The sequence below is a fragment of the Strigops habroptila genome, chromosome 6, assembly GCF_004027225.2.
Source record: "Strigops habroptila isolate Jane chromosome 6, bStrHab1.2.pri, whole genome shotgun sequence".
NCBI classification, from domain to species: Eukaryota; Metazoa; Chordata; class Aves; order Psittaciformes; family Psittacidae; genus Strigops; species Strigops habroptila.
Window position 1 is genome coordinate 20,411,112 of NC_044282.2, and position 23,826 is coordinate 20,434,937.

At 38.4% G+C, this 23,826-nt stretch overlaps 1 protein-coding gene across 1 annotated transcript; it reads left to right on the forward strand.

Moving 5' to 3' along the window:
• Window positions 1–225: 225 nt before the first annotated feature.
• MCHR2 (melanin concentrating hormone receptor 2) lies at window positions 226–22,809 on the forward strand. The gene is given in 6 exon segments (XM_030490356.1): window positions 226–382; window positions 897–1,072; window positions 5,293–5,499; window positions 20,533–20,725; window positions 21,279–21,400; window positions 22,485–22,809. Coding segments are annotated over 4 exon segments (822 nt in total). The 5' UTR covers window positions 226–382; window positions 897–1,072; window positions 5,293–5,317.
• The last annotated feature ends 1,017 nt before the right edge of the window (window positions 22,810–23,826 follow it).

The window sequence follows — 23,826 nt, forward strand, 5'->3', positions numbered from 1 at the left end:
ACTTATTTCCCAATTTGACTTTTTTTCCTAGTAGTCATTCTCATGTGTCCGCTGTACTGAACAGTTCATGTTTCTTATGTTTTTATTTGAGCTGCAATTCTCTGAGAGGGTATAGGGGGAGTGTCTGTTTTTTAAAGATAATTCAGAAATTTTGGGGAAGATCTTTTTCCTACTATTGCTGAAAAGGTAATGTCAATTCCAAATCTAGTCAGCTGAGATGTGTCTTTGAAATGAGAGACATTTCAATGTTTCTGCAAGAATAGATTTCCATCAAAGGTGAAATATTTTTTGCCAAAATCAAGTGTGAAAGGCAGTTCTGACAATAATCTTCTGTCAGCACTACAGAACTGTTTTTTCTTGGCTTCAAAAGTCTTTCATTCAGGTATTTATTGCATATATATTACAAAAAAATTGACTAAGTCTACAGTTAAAACAAAGCATGCATTCACATACTTTATGAGAGGTGGAATTAAAATATATATATTGTATATTGTATATTGTATACCGTATATTGTATATTATATATTATATGTGTACTATATATTTTTATATATGGATATATTTATGCCACTACCTTTGCCTATCAGAACCAGAGCCAGATGTTATAATTTTAAAAGCCTGAATCAGAGCTGTCTGGTCATCTCTGCTTCAAAACAGTTCAGCAAGTGCCAGGGTTCTCTGACAATTGTTGTGACGTTGAGCAGACAGGGCCATTTCCCTATGTCCTATTCCTTGTTTAGTAAGAAAGACTCCTTGAAATGTCAGGGAGGTTTAAAACTGTGAAGACATAAAAGTGCTGTGAAACTTGGAGTGGGCAGTGAAATAGATATCGTATTTTCCTATGGTCTTTCAATTTCGTTCCAGTGGGGTTGTGCTTGTTTGTTTGTTTTCTCCAGGCTAGCTATCGTGCCGGGGTTTTTTATGTTTAACTTTTGTGTGAGCGTTTCGAGACGGGCACAGAAGCCGGCTGACTGTTGGTGTAACACGCTGTTCCCTCGTGTTCCGCCGGGGATTGCTTGACAAAGCGCCAGGTCCTGTGTCAGCAGTGGAGGGGAGCAGAACACGGATGCAGGTGGGCGCTTACACAGGGACTGCAGCGGGAGCGGGGCGGGAAGGCGCCGGGGAGCGCGGTAGCGCAGCTCCGCTAGAGCGGGGCGGGTGAGCTCCGTGGCTGCTCCCGTACCCCGGGGCCGAGCAGCGGGGTGGATCCGCAGGCGGGCCGGGGAGGGAGAGGGAATGCGCTCCCGCAAGGAACGCCGTGAGAGGGATGCTGGAGTGAGGATGCTGCAGTTTTCTGGACTTTCATGCTCTGTGTGCTATCAGCCATGCGGGATTTCTGTGGTTTGCTTGGGGAATTTGGTTTGAAGGTTTTTTTCCCTTTCGTTTTTTTAATAGACAATAAAAAGTATTTCTACTTGCTTAGATTATTGTCTTCTATGGAAAAGTATGCATGTGCCTTCAGAAAACACTGAAGAGAGTTAGTTGTCTGGCAGAACAATGTGAGTCAGTGTCTCACCAACCCTGTCTTGGAGAGAAAGATGCTGTGGCATTATCGAAGACAAAGTGCTCAGGATGGAAGAAAATGGAAGGCTAAGGATATGACAGCTGTGTTTTAAAAGTCATCAATTCAACTTCTTAAAATAGTTACTATTTTCCAATCTTTCCTACTCCTTGGAATGAGATGGAATGACCTTTTCTGCTGGTCATTCATTGCCTCATATTTATTGAAGAAGACACAATTATCTTCAATATGCAGCAGAAATTGAGTTAGAAATGAAACACAGAGGGGGTTTTTTAAGGCTATTGTGCAGCATAGCCATCAGGCATTGAAATCAGGGTTAAAATAAGATGGGGCTATTGTGTTTAAATACTCTTTCTTTGGACAATTTGTTTTATTTTCTTGCATTTTGATATCAGACATATGAAGTCAAGTCATACCGCGTGAAGAAAAATGTCCTCTCTTAGTAATTTAACTCAGATTCAACAAGCATCTGCTTTGTAATACCACCTAAGGAATAGTTAGGGATTTACGGAAAAATTCTATGAAAACAAGTATTTTATTGAATTTGTATTGGTCTTCTACAGCAATCTCCAAGCAGAGCTTTTGCTATGATTTCATCAAAATCTTATGACTCAATGAAAATGTCAGATACTGAGCAACATTTCCAGTATTTTGTAGGCTTCTGTCATTACTCTCTCCACCTTCTCTCATCCCAAAAAATAAAGGATCTACCAAAGGGATAGATGTTTGTCTACACCACAGAGGTTTGTTAAATTCAGGGTTATTTTGGATAGGAAGCCTTATTAATTTTAATAGTTGTTTGGAAAGTTACAGTTGTTCTCATAGGTGAGTACTTGTGAAAAGCATAACCTCAGATTATCTGCAGTTATCTCTGATACAACCGAGAAGCAATGGACTGTATGGGAAGCCAAGGAAAAGCAAAAGAATCTGTTGTGAGTGAAGGAGGAACATCTAGTAGGTTTCTTACCATTCCTAGTGGTAGGCAGTGCATCAGACACAAAGACCAAGGAAGATTGTACTTGAAAAGGAAATATGGTATCACTTAGCTATGAGGTAGTCTTGAATTTTTGTCCCTCAGATTGCTTATGTGGAGGCAAAGATACAGTGTATAGTGGAACAGGGGAATATAGAAGTGTAAGTAGCAATTCTCCAGGTTCTGTGATAACATCCCAATGGGTTAAAATAGCAGAACAGACCCTAAGCAGGTCAGAAATTAATGTTTCTTTGTTCTATTTAACTTGGTGTCCAGTTCATTGCTCATTCTGAAACTTTGTGCTATGTCCAAGTAATGAGAAGTATCCTGTATCCACTCTTATAAAATGTTATGTAAACTGTTTAAATGTATGTGCTGCCTCAAGGTCTCAGCCTCAGCGGATGTAAATGGATGACATGAACGGTAACATTTACCTGGGATTTCGAGCCCTGGCCTGGTCTTCATGGTGCAGATGGGCTTATTGCATGATGGTGGAAGGGCCTGTCTCAGTGACGCTGTACGGAACTGAGGCAGATATTCTGTGGTCCAAATTTCCTCTTCAGTTCTTCGGCCAAGTAGATAGACCTCTGTTTAATTACTTTCTTTTTCCTCTGCTCTTCCTTTGAACACAGCTGCACTCAACCTATTGCTAGTACACCCCCAGCCCTGAACAATCTCATACATTTTAGTTTAGTTTAGTTTCGTTTATATTTTGTTTCATTTTATAGCTATTTATTTCATTTTAGTATTTTATTTCATTTTATTTTATTTCATTTTATTTCTTCCTAGAAATAAGAAACAAAATTGTATAACTTGCAAGAAGGGCATGGTTGATCCACAGGTAAACTGGTATTTCTCTCACACTTGCGTCAGCAAATTAAATTGACCCATTCCACAGCTGCTGTTCTCTTTGATGGCTTAAACAATTATCCCTTGACATGTAACATCACTGCTCACACTGCTCACACTGCTCACAGCAGATTCCAAATTTTACAAGGGAAATATGGTCAAGACACTCTTGTTAACATAGCAGCACCTCAGCATCACCAGAGTCCTAGCATACCCATTCAAACTGACTTCTGATACAGGTTTGTTTCAGTGGATGTTGATCAGGTTAAACAGTGCTCTGAGCATACATATTTTAAGCAATTTGTAGGCAGTTTTTGAGGCACTTCTTTAACAGTGAAATCTTCACAAATGCTAGAGGAAGCATAAGGGAAGCAATTAAGGTGTTTCAATATTTCAGAAGTAGATAATCATAGAATCATAGAATCAACTAGGTTGGAAAAGACCTTTAAGATAATGAAAAAGGTTTATCAAATGTAGAAACAAATAGCATATTACAACACAAATCACAGTAATTTCCTTGGACAACAACCTTAGACAAATAACCAGGTAACAGTTTTTCACCTTTGTTGCCACATCAACAAGAAGGAAAAGATAATTCTTGGCCTTTGTAAAGTCGGAGTTTAGTGATCTCTTGAAATGGCTAGAGTAAATGTCATCAGTGTTCTCACTTGCTCCCTTGGATTTCTGGATGCCCCATATGCTTATAAAATACTTATAAAAAATCTCATCTGCCCTTTTTACAGACAAGCTAGCACTCATTTACATCTTAGAAGCTAAGCTCTAAAGAGGCACAATTTTCTTTTTAGCCCAATGTAGCTTTTTTTTATTAAATGACCATTGCATCAATCGCTCATTAGTAACGTGAAGTTATATCAATAACAGAACAACTTCTGGGTTTCCTACTTTTTTAATTCTTGAAAAGTATGTGATTTTGCTATAATATATGTAAAAATCATGCCTCTAATGTATTTTATAAATGCCTTAGGAAGGCATGGCTTCAAGTGTATTTGTGAAGAGAAATTGTTTTCATTGTGGGAGCTGGGTTTATTTTGTCTTCACCAATATAAGTAACCCTGTTTGTGATCATATGTGATTCACTCAGGCTTCATACAGCACAAATGGTATTTCACCACCAAAACATACTTTCCTATGAAGTCATGACTTTGCTGTGAAACAATAAGTTTGTAAAGGTTTTGGTGGTCTTTGAGTTAAGTGCATTATGCAAGTGTAAAAATTACCTCCCTCTTTGTATTTTTTGCATTTAACTTTCATTAATTTTTCCTATTTCTGGTAGCTTCCTGGACCCCCTGGTTTAGGCAAGTAAATTAAACATTTATTACTCACTTCTTTCCTTGTGTCTTGAACAGCAGAACCCTGTTAATTTGATGCTGTTGAAGCACAGCAACTCATCATCACCTAGTAAAGACTAAGATCTGGTAAAAGGGTGATTTTATTCTCAAATGTGTAAGGGAATTTTATAATATATAAAGGAATTTTCTGCTTCATCCCAGGCCGCAATTTTGCTTTAAGATACTGTATTTACTGAAATGCTCTGCCTGGTGCATCACTGGATGCCATTGTGCCTGCAAGAGCACATTGAGGCTTGTGGTTCAACTTCTTGTCTACTGGGACCATCCCAGACAAAAGAAAAAGTGGACAGTTCACCCTCTGAGAGTAAAATAAACACTGTGAGACTAAAATGGTGTATCTCTGATGATTAAAAACTTTTCTAAATTGGAACAGACTTCTTATATCACAGATTTCATTTTGAAAACAATATCAAACAGTTCTGTTATGTACAATCCTGAATGTACAAAATCTTTGTGTGAAAGGTTTTTATGAAATTCAGATAATCGTTAAACAGTAATGAACACTTAAGATACCAGACTTTACTAATGATATTCAAATTATTAGTTCCCAAATAATTTATTTTCTCTTGCTATTACAGAATTAAGTCCTACAGTCATTGAAGAATGAGTGAATTTCAGCCTTCTTGTCAGAATGGTACACCAGGCTTGTTTAACAGATCTTGGAGTGGATGGCACCATTACCAGGTGATCGGTGCTGCAGAGACAATCATCCTTCCCTCTCTGATTGGGATTATCTGTTCAACAGGCTTAGTTGGAAATATCCTCGTTGTGTTCACAATAATAAGGTATGGAATCAAATACATTTTTCAATAAGATTTACTGCTAAAAAAATAAATTGTGACTGCATGAAAGAAGTAATTGCCCAGCACAGACAAGGATAGCAAGTCTTTCATGCTCTGTTTAGTCATTGACACTTACTTCTCATTAAAACAAATTAAATCATTACTATAGATAGCAGTAATTTATGTCTTCTTAGACTTTTCCTCTAGGAGATAGCACTTCAGTGCATGAGTGACTCCAAACACATTCAAGGAAACCGAAATACGTGCCTTCTTCCCTAGTTCCTGTTATAATTGGCAGCAATCTTCCTATTAGCACATGTAAAAGCTAGACTAACCTTTCAACTTGTTATGGTACTAGCCTGGCATTATAATGTTTTACAGAATTCTTTTAAGATCAGTTGAAATACAGTCTTTTTCTCCTTTGAAAACTGCTCCTCTATCTCACTATTTTGGTAACAGAGCTCCATTTTCTGCCCATTTACAGCAGCTTCCTAGAGCTCACAGCTTTTTTCCAACATCACCTTACTTCTGGAAGCAGGGCCTTAGTGCTGGTCCAGGATTCTTACATGGCAGGAAAATTATCTCAAAATATTTACTGACAAGGTAAAATTACTGAAGTTGCTGAAGTTTTTTGGGCCATAAGATCTGAGACAAGAGTGTTTATGCAGGAAAATACCTTCTAGTCTCTTGATTTTAAGAAGAGATTTCTTTTTTTTTAATATATATATAATAAAGAATGTCTGAAGCTACCACAAACTCTAAATCCATAAGCATGTATCTTGAAAAGGTGTCTTTTATCTGAGATGTAAGTTTAACATAAAGAATTATGACAGCATAAGACTAATATGCATGACACTCTACAAGGATTAATAGGTGGACTCCAGCCCTACATACTGTGCTTTTAAAGGAAAGATTTCCAAAGGCTAACCTAGTACTAAGTGCCTGTCAGCCCCCGAGCTTTAGTAAACTTCCCTTGAAACTACCAGAAATCTAGTGCGTGGTACACTCAAGAACACTGTAGCTCATATTCTGAATGCAGAGGAAACAAATGTGGAAACAGTATGTCTGAAGTGAACATAGTGGCAATATGACTGTTTAAATGTATGAATGAATGGAAAGGAAAAAACAAATCTTTGAGTTTCTAAAAATTAGTCATAGTGTCTTTAAAATAATAGAATGGAAGGAAACTGAGAAGGAGCAAAGATTTTTTTTCCCTGGTGAAAAGCCTTTGTCTAACTTATATAAAAATATAAGAGACAGTGGGAATAGACACAAACAATGACTTGGAAAAAAAAGAGTATAATTTAAACCGTGTTTGCTTGAGAAAATTATAAGCATTGAAATTTATGGGCATGAACATTTGTACACAGGAAAAGAATTTAAATAGTGTATTAAAAAGTTAGTGTGGTAGTTACCAACTCTAAAAAAGGCAGCCACAAACCTCAGACTCTGTAGATAAATGTAGGTACATTTTAAAAAATAACTGTGTCCGATTCTCATCTTCCACTAGATAGATTGGATTCTGCTCAATGGCTCTGCTTCAGAGTGGTGTCTTCTCCATTATTGATTACATTTTCTCATTTCATTAAAATGAATACATTGTAATTTTGTTTGCATTACAGAGTTAATTCTTTTAAGAGAGAAATAAACTAGATTATCTTTCTAAGTAGAAAGCTATTTACTTTCCAGTAGCAAATCCTTTACTCAGGGTAGAAGATGATAAAGAACAAACCTTGGAATTTCAGTTCCCCAGATTTGTTTGCAAGTCTGCCAGCTAGGGACAAACATTTTAAAGTTTGAATTAAACTGATATAATCTGCAACTTGCTCAGAGAAAATAACTAAAAGTCCTAATGAACTTACATGTAATCTATGCCTATGCAGTGAGATTTAATATAAAAATTACTAACTCCATGACTTTTGGCTGGCCCTCTTTGTGTGAATGAATTTTATCTCTAGGGAGGAATAGGAGTTGAGATACGGTGCTGTTTAATTAATATGAAAATGATGAAGAAAATGCTGCAAGAGTTCAGTGTCAGCCATAAGTAACCAATAATCTTCATCCCAGCAATCTAGAAAAACTGGTCCTTAAAACCACAGTTCTGTTAGCAAATATTTCATGTAAGCCTACTGACTTTGCTGGGCCAGCTGCTGGGAGAATGGCTGCTTTTGTGTGGAGGGGGAAAATGCGATACAGACAACCCCAGTTAGCTCCATTAGCCTGACTTTATATTTTTAAGAAAAATCATGTTACAGAAGAGAAAAGGGCATCAAATTAATTTCAATTATCTATAAGTATTTCTTTTCAGATGTCATGCTTTTGCTAAATCTAGCAAAAAAAAAAACCCCAATGTGTTAAAAAAACATACTCAGTGCCCTACAACATATGTCAGCTCTTGTGTTCTTTATTCGTCGCTGAGATGGGGAGCTAAGTGTCTCTGCACTGAGACAGCATGCTGTCAGTTTACTCCGATTTCTATGATTCTGTTTTAGATCTGTTTCAGGAATAAAACAAAAACAAGCTAATGTTAGAGATGTGGGACTTGCCATGATGACAGTTGGCACAGCAACTGATACATGTCTCTAAGTGATGTTATCTGGCTTGACTGTGAGATTCAGTTAATATTTTTGGACCAGAATATCTTGGACAAACTTCTGTAGCATTGCTAATCTAATGCTAAACATTAGATAATGTTGTTATCCAACAACAAATTAGATAGTTGAATTACTTGGAAACATTCATTTCTAGATACATTTAAATGAGGAAAGGCACAGAGGCAGAGGTGTAGAACAGAAATGGCTGCCATTTCTTTGTGCAGTTTTTCATAACAGGTACTGAGCAAGATCCAGTGTTGCAAGATTTTATAAGCCTTATCCAATTGTACAGATGTGAGCAAAATTTTTTCAGCCTAACTTTGGTTCCCCAACCCGGTCATCAGGCTGTCTCCATAGAGACACACTACTGAGTGTAGTACATATCATCTTTGCCATGATAAACTTCCCCCAGAGTGCTGTTTCTCTGAAGTGATTGTAGAAGCCAAGAACACTTGGAGGCATTAGAGGTCTAAATTTCAAACTGAGAAAATTAGCTTAAAAGAATCCCACCCTCAATTAAAAGGAGAAAAGATAGCACAACTCTTTCCTCATAAATATTGAGATGTTTTTTCAGCTACTACGGGAAAATAACATGCACAGAAAACATCCAAGAGAAAGCACAGTACATGCTTACCAGCACAAAAAAACTACAAATAGTGTCAAGCAGATATAGGACCACTGTTGCTGGACATGGTCTTGTCAGTAACCAAGGACCTAGGTAAACTCCAAGTGAGAGCAGAAGGGAAGTGGACTATGGTTAATGCCAGAGATGGAAATTTTAAAAAGCTTCCTCCAAGCCAAGCTGGTTTGCTGCACATGGTTAGATTTTGTAGGGGAGGAGAGGCCTAGGTGGGAGGATGACTTTAAAGCTGGTTCTACTTGCCATTGCAGATATAGCCCAAAAGGAATGCTATTTTATCCTTTTCTATTTGTAGAAAAGGTATGTGCTTGTGTTTTTAAACGTGTGATGCCTATAAATACTCTTGTCTTTGACCAACACATCCAAATTAACACTTAAGCTTCTAGTTAATGAAGACTTTCTGTCCAGGAGGGTATAAATAAGTTCTGATGATAGCACATAGTGCAGTCAGCGGTCATAAATAATGACTGATGTCAACATTATGCACTTGTCGAGTTCCTTGACGTTGTTACTGGAATGACAGCCAGTATATAGATTATTATGTTGTCATGTCTGCTCAACACTTCTTCTTTTAATGGATAATTCAAATCCCAATCCATTAAAGTACTCTGCTCTTGTAATGCAGTAAGTAAACCATGGAAAGGTCTGATGAGGTTCAGAGCAAACAAGTGTGCTCTTCTAATTCTATGTTTGGGGGATATGTTTTGGGCTAAGTTTTGGATTTGTGGATATTTTCATTGTTGCTGAACAGTGCTACAGAGAGTCAAGGCCTCCTCACACCGCAATGCCAGTGAGTAGGCTGGGGGTGCACAAGGACTTCTGAGGGGGGACAGCCGGGACAGCTGACCCCAACTGACCAAAGGGATATCCCAGACAATATGGTGTCATGCTCAGCATATAAAGCTGGGGGAAAGTTGGCAAGGGCCCACTGCTCAGGGACTGGCTGGGCATTGGTTGGTTCGTGGTGAGTAGCGGTTTTCATTTGCACCGCTTGTTTTTCTTGGGTTTTATTTCTGTCTCTTGTTATTTTCCTTTTCATTAAAAGTTAGTAGTAGTAGTAGTAGTATTTTGTTTTATGTTATTTCAATGAACTGTTCATATCTCAACCCATGAGTTGTCTCACTTTCACCCTTCCAATTCTCTTCCCCATCCTGCAGGGCGGAGACAGGAGTGAGCAAGCAGCTGTCTGGTACTTAGTTGTCTGCTGGGATTATACCCCAACAAGCATAAAGTGTGCAAGTTCAGAATCTGAGATTCTCGTTCTGAGTCCAGAAGTAGTTTCCAATAAAGTATAATTTATCCTGTATATGTGAATAAAATAAAGCAGAAAAGGACCAATTTAACTTTTTTGTAAAATTACATGGACAGGCAGTTTTCAGATGCTTTGAAACCTGTGTGTTTAAGCATAATGGTGCCATTTGACGCCTTGCAGGAAACGCAGTTTGGGGCTTTTCTTTTCCTGGAGATTTTGCATCCTTCAATGTTCACAAAGCTAAAGGCACTGGAGAAAAAAGATCACACGTGCGTCATTTTCTCCACAAGCTCCAGTCATTAGTGCCAGCAGATACACTTTATGGATGTCTGGTTTTGGTTTCAGTATCATAACCAGATGACAGTGAATCATACTTTGTAATTTATTAAAAATGTTTGAAAAAAAATACATTTGTCTGGCTCATTCCCTCTAGCTTAAATCTGTTTCTTTGGAAACATAGTTATTTCATATTTCGAAGCATGCAGAGAAGACGACATGAAAAATATGACATTAAAAACTCTTCTCACACAGGTCCTTTTACAAAATGATGGCCATAGAGCTGGATTTCTGAAGGTGGTCTGTGAGTGGCCCAGTGGAGTTCTCCCAGCTGCAGGTTCTTCTGTGCCTTCCACTAAGAATGACAAATAAACTGGTACTTTGTAGTAGACTGAAAAAAAATTGATTAGAGATACTGAGAGGGAGCATAGACAAATAGCTTAGACTAGACATCTAATCTGTAAGTGAGCTTAGATAGTGTGATTTCTATACGGAGACTGTAGATAAGGACCTTTTTAATAAAAGGTTCTGCAATTAAAAAAATATTTTACAAATATCAGTGCTTTTCAAAGATGCTTTGTGCTCCTTAATTTGTATAAAAGGCAATTTAAAGTCAGGAATTATTTCATCTGCATATATAACATTTGTCCAAGCCTAAATCAGGGGATGTACTAAGATGAGGATTACATTTTGGTAAAGGAATGTAGAAAAGCATATATATCACAAATTATCAGTTCCTTTGAAGTTCAGTTTTTAAAGCTCTCTTCTAATATTGCCATATGAATAATGTGACAAATGCCAGTCTTTTGCTGTATTCCTGAAGAATTTACATTTAGCAGTATCTTTAATCTTGCTGCTTAGAGAAAAACTTTTATGCAAAAGACAGTAAGTATTAAGGCAGAACATCAAAACCTGGTATAAAATGTAGTTTCTGTCCCAACTAAAGCCATGTCTTAAAATGGACATTTGTTTTTTTCTAAATTACTGAGCGTAAGCCTGTGCTTTCTTTTCTATTTTGAGCCAAGTTTTTCAATCTCAAATATACTTGCCTAGGGAAAGCTCTTCAAATTGTTTCTCTCCTAATACCAATACCTAATATCTGCCTATACCAATTATGACAGTGTAGCCAAGAGAGACAAAGATTTTCAGGTGAGAAGCTCCCAAACTGTTTATTGCTTGATAATTTCAGTAAAGCACCTCTGAAGCCACCTAGGAGCTTTCATTAACTGAAAAGATTAAACTAGTTATTTTGCAAAAAATCAGCAGAGCTTATCAGACTTTGTTTGACTGTAAAATCATCCCACATTTGCAATAAAAGCAAGAAACATAATTACACCTTAATAAGTGTTATGGCTGATTCAACATCAGACAGCTTCGTGTTCTCTTTCACATTTCTCAAAACATAGAAGCACTTCTATGTTTTACCTGGGAAGGCACTTCCAAAAGAAACTGAAGCCGAACAAAATAACTACCACATGCAAATTAATATCTGTCATATTGGTGGATAGTGGTTTTATTCCTGCAAATACTCTGCTTCATAATAAGAGTGAACTATGTCACGCAATGGTCCAATAGAGAGTTTATTATTTCAGCATTTCTTTTTGCGAATCAGATTTCTTTATAAGATCTTAAGAAGTGGCAAAACCAGCTGTTCTCTCCATGGAGCTTTAGCGGTAAATTTATGAGGAGTACAATGTATAAAAGTTTACTTTCCATTACTCATTTTCGTATGAAATAAAAAAAAAAAAGAAAAGAAAAAAAGCTGTACAAACTAAGCAAGTTGAGTAAATATGTTAAAATTTCTGAGAAAGTTCCCTAAACTGACATTGAACATACCTTTTTAATACAGATTCATGTTTATGCCACAGGCATACATTACATAAGTTATATTTGAATGAAAAATTGGTAGCACAACTTTCGTCTGTTGGTTAAAAGAAACTTTCATAAGAAGCAGCTCCCAGCACCTGTTCCCTGGGCGATTATGCGCATGGGCACACATAGACAATAATCTTAATCCCCCATGTACATGAAGAGTAAATCTGACTGTTTAAGAAAAATTTTAAAATGCAAATCTAGCCTAAGCGAAATAAGAACTGTGTACAGTGCAGACAGCTTCTCCTCAAGGCCAAATGTTGATATACTTTTATGTTGTGTTGCAGTCTCTGGTGAGACAGGAGAGACAGCGAGATGGGACTCAGTATAATGTCCTACATAAATGTTGTTTTTTGGAACATTCCATAAGCCACTTGACCTTAATTGAAGATGAATACTGCAATTAGCAATGTTAGTGACTTCTTTAAAATGTCAAAAGAACACTGTGGTCTATGACATTTTTAAAAGAAAGCCAAGAATTACACATTCAAAATAACTGATGCCGATTGAGAAGTCACATCATCCCTTATTCCTTCATGGCACACAAGATGCAGCTGGTCAAGCCTAAGATGGACTTTCTTTCTGTGACAAGATGCTGTGAGGCTCATCTCATTCCTTTTAGCATGAGTTCACTGGAGCATGTCACAGGAAAATGCCACTGTTTTGGTCCTTTCTTACAGAATGCACCTCTGCTGATTATTTCTTCTGCCAACTTTGGTTATAAGAAAAGGTGTGATCTCGATAGGGGTCCAGTACGCCTGTGATCCAAGGCGTACTTTTGGTATGGCACAGCTGTATAATCTTGTCTCAGTGTTCTGAGAAAGTTGATAAATGTTAAGCTGTGCAAAAACACCTCCAGTAGATCCATGTGTGCTAAGAAAGTTAAGATAGATTGAAGCCAGAGACAAGATTGTTGAGGTAGAGACAGTCAGCAGTTCAAAGGTTCAAGAAGAGAAACACTGGCACAAAGTATAAAATACCAACAAAAATCAGGGAGTCTGAAGATGCCACTTCACTCCTATCGACAGCTGTACAGCAAAGACTCAAAGATGCCATACAGTGATGATAAAAGAACTAAGATTTAGCCTGGGATCTTGTTAGTCCTAGCTCTCTGTTGCCTACTGTAATAGCCAATAAATAATTGCTTTTTGTGAATATCCTGTTTCCAAAGTGCCTCTGTGCATGGGAAAAGGACCCTGACCAAGCTCCTGAAATCCGAGAGTTACATAAGGGTACCAGTCAATTTTGAGGCTTGCATAAACATTTATTTGGCCTATCCCTTTAAGGCCTCAGCCACATAAATGGAGAAGTGGAGCTGGGAAGATAAATCTGGAGTAAGTAGCTCTGTGACGGCTGAGAAGAAACAGGCAGGTGTTCCAAGTGTTTGCAGCAGCTGAGACTGACAGGCATGGGAGAATGTATTCCTGACTTGCCCATTGTTGTAATGTTGGTCTAAGAAATTAAAATTTACCAAGGCAATATCACTGGTAGGGTGGGGCCATGTCTCTATGAAAGTCATGGGCTTTCAGTTATTTAAAACCAGAACCACTCGATTTGCCATGGACTAATCCATTTACTCATTCTTCACACTCCTTTTTCTATCGCTCTTTGCTTCACTTCACATGCAGTCACAAACACTTCAGCTAGAGGAAAACATAAAAGCTTTTTAAAAGCTCAGTCTCCTGAGCAGCCCACTTGCCTTTGAGTGTAGTACACTTTGCTGCCTCTTGGGGCATTCCTAACAGCAGTACATTTTAAGCCAATTCATAATTAATTATGCTAATTATTATAATTCTCTATTATATGATATTATATGTTATTATAAATAAATTCTCATTAATAATTAGCCTTAAACAGATAATTTATGCTAATTACTAATATCAATAATACTAATATTGTCAGTATACTATATTGTGACAACATGCAATACATAGTAACAGTGATAGGCCACAGGACATCAAATGTTACAGGTTAAGATATGTCCAGAGGTGGGAAGCAAAAAAGTGAGAAAAAAATCCAAGTTCTAAGACATATTTCCCCTCTCCTCGTCCTATACGCACGACAAAAGTGTGACCACATGTTTATGGCTTTGCTAGAAATCAGACGAGGTGACATGCAGTTAGTTACAACATTAACTAGGAGTGCATGCTCTCATTAAATACTTTCTCTTTCAAAGTGTCACCTTGGCCTTCACAATCACACCACGTACTACGGTGGTGGTTGGTCTCATAGACGTTCCTCCAGGCAGCACTGTAACAGCAAGTTTGGCAGTAAGGCAGAAAGAAATGTGGTAATAGGCATGGGTAACAGGCACCCCATACCTGATGCCTTGAACTTCTTGAGAGATCTACAGGCTCCATCACTGCCTCCTTCTCCAGCTCTCTGTGTCAGAGACGCTGCTCAGACACTCCCATTGTTTGTTTCAGGTAAGTATTCTTCAAACTTTTTCCAATAAAAGATTCTTTCATTACTGATAATTACTTCATCAGATGAGGGCACGTGTCTGCCTTCAAGTTCCACTCTGTGTTTGAAGTGTAAATTACCCCTTATTTGAAAACCAGCATGTTTTCCCAAATGCTCCACTCACACAATTTCACAAATTTATCATTGGACAATAGGCAAGATTAAAAATTACATCCCAACTGAAACAACCAATAGAAACCCACTGCTGCAAAAGAATGGAGACAAAAGCTGCTTGATAAGTGTTTAGGGTGAGATTAATTTCTTGCTGTCTGGGGAAGGGTGAATGAGAATACTGGCAGGCTGGAATAAGTTCAAGTTCTATCAAGAAAAAACATCATTTATGTTGAATTGAATTTGTGGTGGTGTCTTCATTCCATCCACCCTAATTATTTCCTTTGCATCCTTAACTTGATTAAATGACTTTCTTTTCCTTTGCTCAGGTGAGTATTAAAAATCAGAATTAGAAACCCAGGTAAATTATCCTTTATATTAACATATCATTATATGAAAATATCCAGAAAAATAATTGATCTAGAAAGTGTGGAAACTCATCTTACAATACTTAGGGAAATACACTTATATGTAGGCCAGATTTTAAGGCATCATTAGTAAATTGTGCTTTTCTTTTGAGAGAAAATTCAGCTGTGCATCCAGGAAAACAATGTCTACACAGCAAAAAGAGACAGGGTCAGCCAACACATGGGCAGTGACAGGCACCTCTGGAGCTGGAAGGTGTGGATTCAGTAGCTGTCTCAGGCTAGAGGGTTCCATTGCACACACCATTCCTTCCCTTAATGATTTTCAATGACCATTAATGCAGTTAGTTTTATTACAAACTACATTAGTCTCATAACCATTAGACTGCAGCTGCTATCAGAATGAGTTACATTCACTGTTGATAAGCTTTGAGCTGCATTGCTCTCTGCTCCTTTGGGCAAAGGCAATATCACCCGTTAAGCCACACGTCACATGGTGTCTTAAGAACTTCAGCCTTTTGCATGCTAACAGACCTCTTTCTGAGGCTCTGTAGCTGGCTTTCTGTTGGCAGCTCTGTGCACAATCACCCAAGCCACCGTGGCAGCCTTTCCCAGAACCTCTGGGGCAGCACTTTCCCCTTGTTCCCACGCTGTGGATCTTGCACTGTTATCCTCCCAGCCCTGCACCTGCAAACCCAACAGCATTGTTACAGTGGGTTCTCATGGGAAGTGACTGCCACCAGTGTGAGAATCACCCCTTCTTCCCCTCCCTTTTCCTACTCTGTGGTCAAAGCTTCTGGTTGATACTAGAGGACCCAAAAACATGCATGCCCCAAACTTAACAGCAAGTCGGTGTGCAGGCTCAGCAAAGCAACACCAACGGCCTCAAAGGCAAGAGCAACTGGTAAGAAATGAGTCCTGATGAAAACTATGTTGATACTGCAGAAAAAACATTAGAAGGGGAACCATGTATTGCTCTGGAGAAGAGCCCCAGAGAAGGATGCTTGTCTGGAGTTCCCCCATTACTTCTTTTCTTCTCTTTCTCCTATTATTTTGACTTTTCCCTTGAAGTAACTATATGCCATCAGCTACAGACTCTGCTAATAAATCTCTGTGCATGTGAACCTGTCTCAAAAATCTTTGCATAATACATACTTATAGACTCTTAATGAAAGAGCAAATAACCAATGCTTTCATGGTTAGGTACCTTGTGAGCCTAAGCAGATTGAAACAAAAGGAGGATCTCACTGAAACCTTCCTGCTAAGGAGGAACATATGAAAACATTAAGGATTTTTTGTATCATCCAACTGTAGGTACCAGCTAAAGTTCAGTCTCTCAATAGCAGGCAGTAGGCATGTCTAAAAGGTGAATCACAGGGTGTATGAAGAGCATAGCACAGGATTGAATATTATGTCCTGTCACCTTCCTTGCAGCCAGTAGGAAGAGAGAGGCCTGGTTAGGCACACTTCTTACTCCATGTCAGCTAGTAATGTCACTTTTCTGCACTTCCCTGACATATCCTATTTCCATCTTACTTCAATTTTCTCACAAATACTTTGCTTAGTTAACAGTTTATTCACAGTTTGTAATGCCCACTGTAACTTTCTTCAGTATTCATACTTTGGAAACATATTTGCTTCTATTTTTAAAAAGAGTTGCTGTATTGCTCCCTTACTTTGCGTGGAGATGTTGTTGTTTGCACTACCTAAAAAATGAAAGCAAGCTCAAAGTATACATAGTACACTGTGCTTACATGGAGACTAAAAGGCCAAGTTTTGTGGAAAGCAGTAGTAATCACAAGTTTCAAGAATTTGAGAAGCCTGTAAATTACTCTCTATTACACAGATCCCATATGCAGTATCGGTGTCAGAAGCTATTTCCATGAGGCAGCCAGTGAAACAGGAGAGGTAGCTGTACCAAGAATGGAACAAAGTACTTCTACCATTGCAAATGTAGAGGATTTCTGTTCTTCCTGTCACTATCATGAGGATTGAGAAAAACAGCATGAAATTAGGGAAAGATTTTTAAGATATCGTACGCCAGAAAAGCCTTTTGCTGATTCTAGCAATAATGGCCATTACTTTAACCTTATTTAAGGAAAAGTGCTTGATTGTTGCAAAGCTTGAATAATTAATCTATTTCATACTCATATTCAAGTAAGACTGAAAATAATTTCATAAGACATGAAATACGAATCTTTCTTGATCTTATGCAGTGGTTCCTGATCTTCATTGACACAAAGGCAACAATACCAAGCAAGTGAGGAGCTGCAGGCAGCTTATTCTCTCAGGCTAGTGAACATATCTACACCTAGTTTTCTTTCATTAAGTACTTTTAAGAAGGAATCACATTATTATGAAGACTGTTCCTTTTATTGTGTTTTTTCTGTGTAAATAGTTCACTGATAGAGACAGAGTCATTTCTAGATCTCATACAGATTAAGAGTGTGTCGTGGTTTGAGCCCAGCTGGTAACTCGGAACCACGCAGCCGCTCGCTCACTCTCCCCGCTTTTTCCTCCCCCCGCTCCCGGAGGGATGGGGAGGAGAATCGGAAGAATGTAACTCCCACGGGTTGAGATAAGAGCAGTCCCGTAACTAAGGTATAACACAAAACCACTACTGCTACCACCAATGATAATAATGATTTGTGAAATAACAAGGGGAGAGGATACAATTGCTCACCACCCGCCAACCGATACCGAGCCCGACCCGAGCACTGATCTGGGCCTTCCGGGTAACTCCCCCCGCTTTATATACTGGGCATGACGTGCTGTGGTATGGAATACCCCTTTGACTAGTTTGGGTCAGGTGTCCTGTCTCTGCTTCCTCCTGGCTTCTCCTCCTCCCTGGCAAAGCACAAGACTGAGAAAATCCTTGGTTGGAGTAAACATTACTTAGCAACAACTAAAAACATCAGTGTTATCAGCGTTGTTCCCAGGCTGAAAGTTAAAAAACACAGCACTGCACCAGCTACTAAGAAGGAGAAAAATGACTGCTATAGCTGAACCCAGGACAGAGTGATAGAGAATTAGTCACTTATGCTGCTACCTGTTTAATGTCACTTTTTCAGAACACATCAAAAATACTAGTTTCTGGGGGAAAAAAGTCTTCTGCAAGAATAATGTACTTTCCAAATCACCTTTCTTATATAAGCTGTGCACAACCATTGTGGAATTCCAGATGCAGATTATAATTCTTTAGAATAAGGGTGCTTTCTAGGCAGTACATGAAACCATCTTAACATTCCTCTTACACTAGCGTGGACTGTTTTATTTTGTTGAGCTATCATTTTTTTCTGCTCTACATGAACTAAAATTCAGTGAAAATCTCACCAGTATTTAATTATTTCTCAGTTTTATCCTTTCCAGTTGTATAGGTTTTAAGTACTCTGATATGAGTAGAGTAGAGTAGAGATAGATTAGAGGATAAAATTTGGTAGAGGAGCTGCTAATGGTCAATCACCAAGAAATTTATTTCCAAGTGTTGTTTAAATTCAGAGTAATCTGTCTTGCTCATAGCAGCTAGCAAGTCATTAATTTTCAGCTAATTTCAGAAAATTACAGTTTCAGAAGATTTGTGTGGCTATGATTCAGAGTTTACAGTCTTTTTAAAAGAAACCGAGTCAATCTAACTCGCACAGGAGAGCTGTGCTTCACTGCTACTATTTAGCTCTCTTCCAGCATTTTACATGAAAAAAGGTATGTGTGATATAGTTGAAGAGGACAGAATGAAATCTTTAATCCATTCTGTAGAGGTTGGTGACAAAAGAGATACTAAAAAAAAAAGAAAATTAGCCTGAAAGCTTCCTCCCTCCTTTTGGGGGTAGATTTTTGACATTCAGAGCTTTAATTTAGCTGTATTGCTTGTCATTAATTGAAGAATTACGGATTGATAAATGGATGAACTGAGTTTTCTCCATGTTACATCTCCCCCATTTCAATATTATGGCTCCTCACCCACGCACCAGCTCCTGCTGCCAGGGGTTGAGTTCTTCCACCTGTCCTTTTCCCAGTCATAGAGAATGAGTTGGTGGACTTGGGGCCAGGACAGAACCATAAGCCTCTTCACCTTCAGTCTGGGTGGCAATGAATACAGATGCCACTAGCAGGGCTAGGATCTCAGCAGTAGACCTCTCATCACATACCAGGGGGCGACCAAAACTGGTCATATTCTTAAGATGACAGCAGAGTGAAGGGAATCACCCCTCTGCCAAGGTCTCCACCAGGAGACCTTGATGGGGAGAACTGTATCTGTGGCAGCTGGCCCGTGCAGCACCAAAGTGAGGTCGATTGATGCTTGTTTCTGGTTGTCCCTGTGGCTGTATCACCTCAAAGCCATTGCAGGGCAGTGCTGCAGCTCCTTTCAAGCTAACTTACAGAGCACAGCAAGTCTGACAGCCTCAAAGCAGGAGCAAGACCCAGAGCAATGGAAACATTCAGACTCTCACCTACTGTCTGCACCCAGTACCTTTTGTCCAGAACTGCAGCTGGTCCCAGTATGCCAGATTCTGCATGTGCAAAGAATTGAAAGAGAAAGGAAGAAATTAACTGTTAGGCTTCTTTACATTTGCTGAATTTATTCAAAGATGATCTGACACTATTCTTGCCAAAAAAAGATGTTAAACTATGTATTAATGGTCATGTTAGTAGGTAGTCTCATCTCACGTGGAAATGAAAAGGTATAGCTCATGCAGGAGACTTTGTGCCTACCCTACTCATTCCTGAAAAAAACAGAGGGAAAAAACACCCCCCGTTAATATTTTTTTCTTTTTTTATGACATGTGAATTGTTGCATTTAATAATCTGCTTTCAGACCAGAGATTGCCCATTTCAACCTATTTTGATCCGATAGATTAACATTCACCCTAACATTTTACGAATGTGAAGGTCATGAAACAGAAGTTGAATTTGTTTTGTATCATAAGCTGCTACTAACTGAAGGTTACTTCTAAGGTTGTAAAGTCTTTCAGTTATATCTTTGGTTACATGAAGACTATACATTTAAATCACAACTATAAACTATTGAACCATTCCTAGAGCTCAAATATATCAGAATGTTCAATTTTTTTTTTAAATAACAGTCTTGCCTGTATTAAATTATCTCCAGTCCTTTTCCAGAACTAACTTCATCTCAGATTTTGTTTCTGCTTGCTTCTTGTATGTCTGAATTTTTAAATTTATCTCCTACATGCTAATCTACTATAATTTAGTAAAAACTCTTATTATATTAATTAAATAATGTTGTGACAGAAAGCATAATCAATTATAACAACACCTGTTGAATGTTAAGGGAATTGTTTGAATAAAAGTCATTCTGACATGCTGTACTAGACAACCTTTTAAAAAATGCAGTTTCCTTCCTTTTCAATGGTTATTCTTATAATTTTTATTTTGTGGTCGACAATACTAACCTAAATATTTATTTCTTTTTCTATTATATTGTTCCATTCCCTGGTTTTACAGGTACCTCACTCTTGTCCAGCCGTTTCGTCTAACCCATCTGAGAACAAGATAAAAAATGATTAGAATAAATTTATGTTTATGGGTGGCATCGCTTGTTCTGATGATCCCTGTGTGGGTCTACTCAAAACTAATCAAGTTCAAAGATGATTTGGAAAGTTGCATTTTTGATTTAACCTCACCTGATGATGTTAGAATCATAGAATCATAAAATCATAGAATAGTAAGGGTTGGAAAGGACCTTAAGATCATCTAGTTCCAACCCCCCTGCCATGGGCAGGGACACCTTGCCCTAAACCACGTGGCTCAAGGCTCTGTCCAACCTGGCCTTGAACACCACCAGGGATGGAGCATCCACAACCTCCCTGGGCAACCCATTCCAGTGCTTCACCACCCTCACTGTAAAGAACTTCTTCCTTATATCTAATCTAAACTTCCCCTGTTTAAGTTTGAACCCATTACCCCTTGTCCTACCACTACAGTCCCTAACGAAGAGTCCCTGAAAGGTATCATTTGTAGTTTTCTTTTTGTAGTCAACCATATTCCAAGAAATGCTGAACACAGACTTCATACTTAAAAGTACTTGCAGTTCTAGGTGCTTGCTGCTATCTAAAACAAGCTCCATGTATCTCTAATCAAGAATGGCAAATCAGAGACCACTTTATGAAAAATGGCTTTTATATTTTTTTACATTTATACGATTGTATTTGTGTAATCATCTTGTTTGTTCTTCTTACATTTTGATTTACAGATATACACTTTATCTTACTATAACTACTTTCTTTTTTCCTTTATCACTGATTTTTATTTGCTATATTTTAATTTTATGTTACGCATGGGAGATGTATCAGCAAAACAAGCAAGCAGGAAGGTAAAGTATTATTCATGCTTCTTCCTATATCACATGCTCTGCTCAGGCTGGTTCAGCTTTTATATGTACAGGATAAAAGGAACAGTCCTAAAGTGACATTTAGGCACTGCATCATGCAATTTTCAGTGCTTCAGACACTGTATTATGTTCCCAGGAAACAAACTAGGGATGGGGTTCAGGGGAAGAAGCAAGGTAACCTAGATAAAAGGAAACATTGTGGAGAAAGTTGTGGCTGAAGTTCTCAGTTTATCTGAGGACGACAAAAGGGCACAACCGAACCCTGTACTTCTGGCTGCAGGAGGTCATCTGGGTCTCATAGCTCCAAGGTCCTAGTTCAGGTATTAGTAGACTCTGGGAGAACATGGGTGCCAGGTCTGGTACCAGCTGCCATGCCCCAGGGAGCTGCAGGTTGAGCGTCTCCAGGCTGCACTACCCATTCTGTCGAAAGCGGACTCCAGGCCCCACAAGGATCCCTAGCCACTGTTCGCAGCATGGGGAAGTCCAGGCAATAAAAGAAAATTGGCACATAAACAGATGAAATACAATTCCCCAGTTTCTGTGACAGCAGCTTTTCTGCTTGAACTAATTTTCTGTCAAAAAAGGAAATTGATTTCCATTTTAGTGTAGTTTTTAATTTCGCAGGCAGGCGGATCATTTGCTTCTTTGCTCTAAGTCTCCTTTAAGCTCATAATAGTCATGTTTTAGCTGGATATTTCCAGATATTAGCAAAAAGATGTAGTCATAGATGAAAAAGGATGCAAAGCTATAAAGCTCTCATGTTGAAAAAGAATAAACATTCTTAATGAAAATAATTGTCAGTATTTCATCAAATATATGCAAACTATTCTCAAGTGGCTCCTGTACGTGGCATAGAATCAAATTCATCCTAATCAGAAGAAAGAATAATGTACAAGCAGCAAAAATATATTAAGTTGCTGAGAGCTGGCCTTTACTTGCACTGTAGGTGAATCTGGTCTCAAATAATAGCCATTCATTAGTACACTCAATCCATACGATCATTTTCCCATCTTCACTTTCCATGCTAGGGACACTTCTTTTTTTTTTTTTTTTTTTTTTTTTGCAGTTACACCGCCAGTATCAGCAGGCAAAGAATGTTGAGGCTCACTAAGATGGTGCTTGCTCTAGTCAGCATGACTGTGGTAAGTGCTGCCCCATTCCATGTGATCCAGCTCATGAATCTTCAGGTTTCTCAGCCAACCCTGACCTTCTACGTGAGCTACTACGTCTCCATCTGCCTCAGCTATGCCAGCAGCAGCATCAGTCCCTTTCTCTACATCCGGCCTAGTGGGAACTTCCAGAAGTGTCTCTGGCAGTGCACAAATGTGGAAGTCAGGATGGTAGAACAGGATGTCAACGTCATTCAAAACACCCTCAAGTCAAGTTTTTGATGGGAGGGTTTTCTCCCGGGAAAAGTGCATTATATATGTATAGATTTTTAAGTTGCAATAGATAGGCCTGATTTCACTACCTTCATGAAAGTGTAACTCAGAAATGGCTTTGTTGCTGGAATTGTTGAGCTGATGTAAGAAGATCTGTACCACTCTGAAATGTTAGAGCTCCTAGAGGAGGGATTCTCTACAAAATGTTCTTTGTTACTGTGCCATTGCCTTTTTTTTTAATGATGATTTGCACATAGATGAACCAAATGTATGGAGACAAAAGTGAATTTTTAAAAAGCTGTAGTGCTCTCGTAGTAAGAAAATAGAATGACTGTGGCAGGCTTTTAGGATCTGACACTGTGTGTGAAGTCATGGAAACTGTAAGTTAATGGCCAAAAGAGTCTTAGTTACTGATGACTCAGCAGGGGGTAACTATTGATTTTTATCCTAGCTACAGCTGTCTCATCTGGCACTCACTTCTGCAGCTATTAAGGTCAGATGAGAGACATAAAGGCCCTTTCAGAGGAAAATTACTTTTGAATTAACCTTTGTACATATTCTTGCAAACAAGTAAGTGAATTCACAGTGTGCATCATTGGAAATTATTAAACTAGAGTTTTGAAAGGAACTGTATGTTTCTTTGCTTCTCTTTTCTCAAAATCCCTGCTTCCAAGACAAGCCTGAGAAAGATGTTCAGTCCTGAAAGAGCCTGGTGTTAGTCTCACTACGAGTGCTGAGAGTAAATTGGTGCTTGCTCAGGATGCACTCCCACTCATTTCAAGTGGAGTAGAAGAATGCCTGCTTCTTGTCAACAATTAATCTACAGATTTCTAGTAGAGGATGTAATCAGCAATACAATAGGACCTTGCCGGCTAATACAGAAAATTGGTGGGAAAAAAATATAAATGTTGAAAAATCTGAAGTTCTTGCAAGATGTTCACAGTTTTAATGTTGACCACACCGTGGGTTTATCTTCATCGTGTTCTTTTCTCAGACAACTTACTCTTAGGACTTCAGTTATTACTT